This window comes from Lathyrus oleraceus, chromosome 1 (genome assembly GCF_024323335.1).
Source record: "Lathyrus oleraceus cultivar Zhongwan6 chromosome 1, CAAS_Psat_ZW6_1.0, whole genome shotgun sequence".
NCBI lineage: Eukaryota > Viridiplantae > Streptophyta > Magnoliopsida > Fabales > Fabaceae > Lathyrus > Lathyrus oleraceus.
In genome coordinates, this window is record NC_066579.1 from 406215750 (window position 1) to 406224288 (window position 8539).

Below are 8539 nucleotides of genomic sequence, written 5' to 3' on the forward strand. Positions count from 1 at the left end.
TACTAAATAACAAATTGATAAAATCATTTTATATTAAAAAATCTATACAAAAAATTTAATAGAAAAAAATATATTTTTTGCATCATAAGAGTAATGATATACAATTAAATTATTTTTATTTATTCTTTAACAAAAATAATTATATATATTAATCAAAAATTATTTGTCATGTTAGCGAAATATATAAAAATTAACCGTTTTTATAAAGTTTTATAAGACATTTGTTTATATAAATCTCGTTAACATGTCAAATAGTTTTCGATTCACAATAAATTTTTAAGGAATAATTTATATGATAATAAATTTCAATCCGACAATAGATTTTATTATACGAATATGTGGTAAAAAATAATCGAATATATCATATTATTAAGTTTGACATTTTGGTATTATTTAATCTTGAATATATATATATATATATATATATATATATATATATATATATATATATATATATATATAACAAAAATAATTAATTAAGTTTTTTAAAAATAATTCTATAAGATTGGTATATAAAAATCACAACTAGAACTATAAATTCTTACTTTTAGCATTAGATGCTATGTATTTTAAGTTTCATTACTATAAGAGGTTTGTTTATTTAGTGATTAAAATTAAAATATAATAATATTTTTTTAGAGATCAATTTCTTTATTCTGTCTTCAATTTTGGCCGACAATTTATTTTTTAAATAGAAGAAACAGGTTGTTATTATAGGAAAGGTCGTACAACAAATGCAACCAATAAGTACTGGATGAGTGGGGGACAAGTATATTATAGACAGAGAAAGAAAATTTTAATTATTTTTCTGACTTAGAAAGAAATCTTATTAACAATAAATAATTAACAAAATTTGTTTTAGCTATATATGTAATGTATTTTAAATTTTAAATCTCTTTTCTAGAATATGTTGAATTCTGACTGAAATAAAATAAAGTAATAATATAAGTCTCTTATTTTACTAGAGACCAATTTTATTATTATATTTAAAATTTATTTGTCAAATATTATTAGGATGTTATAAAAAATATTTTTTATTATTAAAATTTATTATTTCATGTTTGAATATGAAATACGTAGAATTTAAAAAAAATCATATTTAATATTATAGTAAATTAATTAAAATTACATTGACTCCAAGAGCCAAAGTGTTTATACAAAAACTCTAGAGCTTATAATTTTTGTAAAATCATTATAACAAAATATTTTTCAATTCCTTTTATAAAAAAATATTTTTTAATTTATTAAATAATTAATATAATATATCTAATTATAAATTAAAAATATTTTTACATAACAATTCTAAAAAATACTTTTAGAATAAAAAATAAAAATCTAAAATTTTGGTCAATTTCAACAACAAAAAAAAAGGATACGTATTTTGTATCTCTAAAATCTAAAAATTATAAAATTTATATTAATGTGAAAATGCTTTAAAAATAAATATTTTCTATAAAATATTTATGGTAACTTAAAAAAGAGGGAGGGGAGAGAGGAAAGTAAAAAGAGGGGGAGGAAGCATCCTATTCCTATACATAATGGTGCAAGGTAGCCAAGGCAAGCTAGTGTGGTACAAGAAACAATGATGCTGATTTGACATTATAAACTTTATACTTTGCCCATGCTATGCTATATAACACTATTCTACTTTGTTTGCTTTCACTTTATAAGGATTTTAGGTCTGTCTCAACTTTTATGACTTTCAAACTCAAAATTATTAATCAAACCAAACAAATTGATACCCACTTACATCACTCTCCTTTTACCTTTATATTCTTTTCACTCTTTCATCCACTATTGTCCAAAAATACTCCTATTTTTCTCCTTCCAACGTTAACAACTATTCATTCCAATTAACCTTTCTTTTTACTCATTACATATAGACAACTTTCACACTTTACCTTTTTTTTTCAAATACTAGTGAATATCATGGCATGTGAAAAATCTTTTTTATTCTTTTTCCTTTGCATACATTCAAACTTTACTTTGAAAAAGTATGTACTTTTTTATTTGAAGGAAAGAATATTATTATCTTGGGAAATAAATTAAATATAATTGATCTTATCTTTTTAAAAAATGGATATTACATCCTTTATTTTTTGATACTCACACAACAAATATACTTCATACTTTATTTGTTTTGACCAGATATAATATTATCATCTAGATATTATCTCCTTTTCCATTATTTTATTCCAATACAAGTCATGCAAAGTTTTTTTAAACACGCATTGAAATTACCATTATAATATTTATTCCATTTTCTTATTACCACCATAACATATTTTCTTTGACTAAATTGATATCATCCCAAAAATATATTATAAATATTAAAAAAAAAATATTTGTAAAAATAATTTAAAAGATTTATATTTCTTTTTCTTTTATTGTTTTTTTTTCTTCTAACTGTAACAACATATTGATTAAATAAAAACCTAAAACTAAACCTATTTTTCTCTAACAATTTGTAATATTCTAAACCCTAATCTAAATTTCTTAACCTAAGAAAGATTAACATGAACACTAGCATCCATGCCAGAGTCACAAACTGGACACTTCCTAACACTGGACCCACACACATTACAGAGACACAAATGCCTGCATGGTAATAACAGCACAATTGATTCCCTCACCCCACAATTCTTACACAACCTAACGGAACCACCACCGCCGGCTATCGGCCCCGCCGCGGTATCGTCCGCATCATCGGCTGCATTATTGCTGCCGCAGCTCGACTCGGCATCGTCCTCGATCAATGCGGCATGATGTTGTCCCTCTTTGACATGTGCCATGACTTGTTCCAAATTGTTGCGTAGATAATTGGCTGTAGTTTCGTTTGTTTGTGCTAACTCTCTCCAAACCTGATTTTCAGCACTTAAGTTTTTGACTCTTTCTTGAAGGATCCAATTTAAGTTTCCTATTCTTTGAATTTCTTCGTCTTTTTCTTTGATTTTCTTTGCCATTGTTTCTTGAATCACGCATGCCAACACTCTTGATTGCCTCAGTTTTTGTTCCTCCAACTCCATTCTCATTTTTTCATTCTGTTCAACCATATGAAAACTAATATTAATTACTCATAAATATATAATATGATATTAATGTATTCTCAATTAGAAGAAAAATTAGAAAAAAAAATATAATCTCACTTTAATTAAAAAAATTATTTAATTTTGAAGAATTATTACAAAATGATAATAAGCTTAAATAAAAATGGAAAACTAATCTATATTTTCAACCATTTTATTTATTTTAAAGATAATCAAAACGGAAGAAATAATCCATTTTCTGTTTTTTTTTTTTACTAAATCACATTTATTACACTGAATCTTTAAACATCTATCCCATAATTTTAAAAAAGGAAAATGCTTAAAAAAACATAACCACACAATCAAAACAGCTGAACTACTTCAAAAATTATAAAACATCCCATAATTATTTTCATTCAAAGTTTGAAAATTTCACACACCATTTTTTCGGTTACACTCCTTTTTCAATCAAAACAGTTTTTTTTTCTTTTCGTTTTTTCAAACAAAAAATCTCATAAATATAAAAAAATTTATAAAAAAAATTAAAAAAATAAGAGAAATAAATCTAGTGAAGGAAGAAAAATTACATGATGAGCAAGGATGCGATCAATTTCAGATTGTTGATTCTGAAATTGGTAGAGAACTTGATCAGCAAAGGACGATGATTCAGAAGAGATTACTCTGTTTTTCTGTTGGGGTGGCAGAGAAACCAATTCAGTTGATAAATCTCTGGATCTTTTTCTTTGAAGAGGATTATTGTAAGTGAGACCACTATCAGCTCTATTTTGATCACAAACATTTGATTGGTAAAAAGGTAGCATAGATTCATGCATTGTTGTCGGAATCGGCATAGCAGAATTCATCGGAACATTGTACATGGTAGAGTTCATCATTTGTTGTTGCTGCTGATATTGTTGCTGCTGATTGGATTTCATCATTTCTCTGTATAAACAAAACAAAATAGTATTAGCAAAAAACTAAAAAACTAAAAACCTTTTATGTTTCAAACCATTACCACTACCACGAAATGAAACTAAAATAATTCATTTCATTTCGTTAAATTGGTTCGAACACGGAGATAAATGTTATGAGACGGTGAAAGTACCTGTTTGTGAGTAAATGGGTAGAAGGCATGAGATTCATGAAGCTAGCTTCAACAGCCATGATAACAATAGATATGTCTTTTTGATAAAGCTAAGGTTAAGGTTGTTGTTGTGTGTGAGAAATTTGGTTTGGTGTTTGTGAGATATAGAGAGAATAAGAAGGAGATGAGGAAGAGCATGCAATAGATGTGGCTAAGTACTAGGGAGGCTGTATGAATGATTCAGATAAAGCTTAGTATTTATTTAGGCTATGGTTATTTATTTGTGGTTTTTTTTAAGAGTTAGTAGAAAGTCAAACGCATCTCTATGAAAATAATACTATTCAAATTTATTGTTTTTTATTGTATTAAATTCAACTATCCCATTTTTGTTTCCAAAAAATATAATAAAAGTGGTGTCAGAATTTGGTCTGGAGGATTCGTTTTCACGTTTTTTCTACTTTCACTCGTTTTTTGAAATTTGGGTTTTCAACTTTTCCTTTTTTATTTACTTTTACCAAGCATATTATATACTATATTATATAATACTACTTATTAAATACAGCATTATGGAAGAGTACTAGTAACATTCTATGGATAATAAATAAATAGTTAATTATAGTAGTATTTTATTTTATTTTTCTAGAAAAAGATAATTTCCATTTTTTTTAATTGCCATATGTATCATTGACAGCTTAGTCACACCAAATACGTGTATTTTTGGCTGTTTGGATTAGGAGCAATTTTGAGAGTGCAAAGTTTATCATTCAAGGTGTTTAGGTTTTGTCATGCCGTCCAAACCAAAAGAAAGTTTAAGATTTTAATAAAAGTTTGATAAATGGAAGGAAAAAAATGAAATTTTATTTAATCATATTTCTATTAATTAGAAATAGATGATATTAATGGATGTACACTGTCATTCAATAAAAATTTAGTATTCAACTATTTTATATAATAAATTTAAAAATATTAATATAATTTGCTAAAATATAGGATAATCTTGTAAAATTATTTTATATAAATAATAGATCTTCTATTTTCTCATATTAGTTAGAAGGAAAGTGCAATTGTAATAAATAATTGAAATTATATTTAAAAATGAGAATTCCTTTAAAACGGTCTAAAAAGTTGAATATCATCCTATTCAAATGTAAACTTTAAACCTTTTATAAAATAATTCCTCAAATTATAATCATGATCATTGCTCTTATATAATAATAAAAAAATTTATTACGATTTTAAAATTTAGGGTCATCTTATTATTTATTTTTAAGAGTGTGAGTGACTTATCATGATTTTGTTTTCGTATGAGCGCGTGTATTTTAAGTGTGTCATAGAAAATAATAGATATATTAGATTTAAAAGAGAAATTATATATCACTTTATAATATTGTCTTTTAGTAATTACATATAAATGAGAAATTAAAAGAATCATAAATTAATTTATAATTTATAATAAATATTTTATGAAATTATTTATAATAAGAAAGTGGGCAGGTATGGAGCCCGAGAATTTAGAATGTAAGGGCGATATATTATTTTGCTAAATCAATTTAGTTGATAATTGTGTAGGAATATCCAACTTTATAAATGTGGATTCAAATTCATGACTATTAGATAATTAGACCAAAAATTAATAAAAATATATATTTAATAATTTTTTAAGAACTTTAATAGATGATATTAATTTTTGAATTATACACATAATATTAATAAAACATAATGAACACACTGTCATTCAATAGAAAATCGTCATTCTGACCTAACGTATCGTTAATTTAAAAATATTAATATGATTTGGTAACATACAGTCATTAGATGATATTGTAAAATTATTTTACACTAATAATATCTCTTATTTTCTGTATTAATTAGATGGATAATACAATTATAAAATAAATAACTGAAATTATATTAAAAATATAAAAAATGAGATTCTATTTAAAATAATCTAAAAAAATTGAGAATATCATTATATCCAAACAAAAAATGTAAAATTTAAACTTTATAAAATAAACAATTTATCATCATGATCATTACTTTTGTATAATAATACAAGTTTTTGTTACGATTTTAATCTATAATAATCTCTTTTATTCTTAAGTGTTTGAGTTGTTAAGGTGATTTTATTTTCTTATGAGTTTGTATTTTGGACAGTGTTATAGAGCACGGTTAATGTTGTGTTTTAAATGTCAAAAAAAATCTCTATTATAAGATTTTTTTTCTTGTGCTTAGGATATTGGTAATGATATTTGATTAACTTTCAAAATTAAAATTAGAATACTTTTCTAATTCAATTATGATGAGGGGTGACGGAAAAACACAAATTAGAATACTGTTTTTAATACAAAATATTTCTTTGATAAAATAGGTAGTGGGGACGAGGTGACTAGGTAAATAGAAATACACACATAAATAAATACAAGTTCTTTCTATTCAAAATTATATGTTTTATGTATTTCACATAAATTAAATAATCTAATTAATTTTGTATGTAAAAAAAGTTATATATTATTTTATATTTTTATTTTTTAATAATTACATAGAAATGAAAAAATAAAATAATAGTACTTTCGAAGAAAAATCATTAATATTGTATTAAATTTTTTAAATAGTTCTTGACAAAAAAAAAGGTAAACCCGTTATATTTAGAACAAACATTTTGTATGATATATTTTATAATTTGAAACACAGTTAGTATTTTTTTTGTCAATAACATAGTTAGTATTTTAGTTGTAAGTTAATAGATAAATGGAGATAACGTTTCTGTAAATATTTAACTATTAAAAAACTATTTATTAATTTATATTTATTGATTGATTAATAATTTTTTTAAAAAATTAATATGAAACAAAAATATTTTTAAGTTTTATTCCTTATCGGTGTTGTTAAAATAAAATAAATAAATTTTACATACATATTCATCTCTATATCGATTTATAAGAAAAAATAATCATTTTTATTTTTACAAAATATAGAAACTAAATTTTATTTTATTTAAGCATATTATTCTTTAAAATTTATCATTTCCAAAATAAAACTAAGTACAAATTGTATTTAATTTGTCTTCTCTTTTATTTTTATATAAACAATAATCAATTAAAATTGTTTTTACATTTTTCTATAAAATATATTTTAGCAACGACACAACAATTGATTTTTTAAAATAAGTGCAAAATATTAATAATTTACTTATAAATTATTACTAAAAATACTTATAAATTTTTTAAGAATTGAACTTTTAATATAAATATATTTTTAAAAATTATTATCTATAAATATTCACAAATACTCACAAATATATCAAACCGAAATTTGAAAACATAAAAAGAACCGGGTTATACTAAGACTCCTCATGTAATTAAATTTAACTAGTTAAAATTTTTTAAGAATGAATTGTTTATAAGAATTCAAATTTAATCCGAGATGAAATAATTATTGCTTAGTTTTTATTTATTTTCAGACCAATTTCAAATTAAGATAACTTCTTTTCTTTAAATTTAAATTAAAGGGTTAATGCAAATAAAAAATCTTGTGTTGTTACACAATTATTTACACTAAATCAATAATATAATTATTTAATTTATTTTATCCTATTATAGTAAACATATTAAAAAAAATTTTAAAAAATTATGATACTTATGTACCTATCACATTTATAAAAAAATATTCCTATTTACTTGAGATGTTCAAAATTTAATATAAAACTAGTTATTTATTTATTGATGATATCCTAGATTATTAATTACATAGAAAAAGTATTTAATGAAATTATATATTTAAAAAAATCAACGATTTTTTTGAAATGTTATAAAAATAACAAGAAAAAAATGGATGGATGAAGTATCAATTTTCAATGCGATAGAATAACTTTCAATTAATTATAAGAAAATATAAAAACTAAATTTTATATTTATTTAAGCATATTATTATTTAAAATTTATCTTTTCCAAAATAAAATGAAGTACAAATTAACTTTAATTTGTTTTCTCTTTTATTTTTACATAAAATACAATCAATTAAAATTATTTTTTCATCTTCCCATAAATTATATTTTAGCAAAGACACAAAAATTAGTTTTTTTAAATAAATGCAAAATATTAATATTTTACTTATAAATTATTACTCATAAAATAAGCACAATATTTATAAATTTTTTAAGAATTAATTTTTTAATATAAATAAAATTTTAAAAGTTATTATTTGTAAATATTCACAAATACTCACAAATATATTAAATCGTTATCTGGAAACACAAAAGGAATGGGTTATGCAGAGACTCCTCATATTTAAGATGTAATTAAATTTAACTAGTTAAAAGATTTTACTCAAGGATGAATTGTTTATAAGAATTCAAATTTAAATAATTAGTGCTTAGTTTTTATTTATTTTCAGATCAATTTTAAATTAAGATAACTTCATTTCTTTAAAT

At 22.4% G+C, this 8539-nt stretch overlaps 1 protein-coding gene across 1 annotated transcript; it reads right to left on the reverse strand.

Annotated features, from left to right (window-relative positions):
* Positions 1-2344: 2344 nt before the first annotated feature.
* LOC127075808 (BOI-related E3 ubiquitin-protein ligase 1) lies at positions 2345-4372 on the reverse strand. The gene is made up of 3 exons (XM_051017296.1): positions 4132-4372; positions 3614-3968; positions 2345-3041 (listed from the first exon to the last, which is right to left on the reverse strand). The coding sequence occupies exons 1-3, from the start codon at positions 4188-4190 to the stop codon at positions 2502-2504; spliced, it is 954 nt and encodes a 317-aa protein (XP_050873253.1). The 5' UTR covers positions 4191-4372; the 3' UTR covers positions 2345-2501.
* Between the last annotated feature and the right edge of the window lie 4167 nt (positions 4373-8539).

Coding starts and splice junctions, on each gene's coding strand:
- LOC127075808 (XM_051017296.1), bottom strand. CDS start 4,190: ATGGCTGTTGAAGCTAGCTTCATGAATCTCATGCCTTCTACCCATTTA. Junction 3,969..4,131: donor ACCCATTTACTCACAAACAG/GTACTTTCACCG, acceptor TTGTTTATACAG/AGAAATGATGAAATCCAATC. Junction 3,042..3,613: donor ATCGCATCCTTGCTCATCAT/GTAATTTTTCTT, acceptor ATGGTTGAACAG/AATGAAAAAATGAGAATGGA.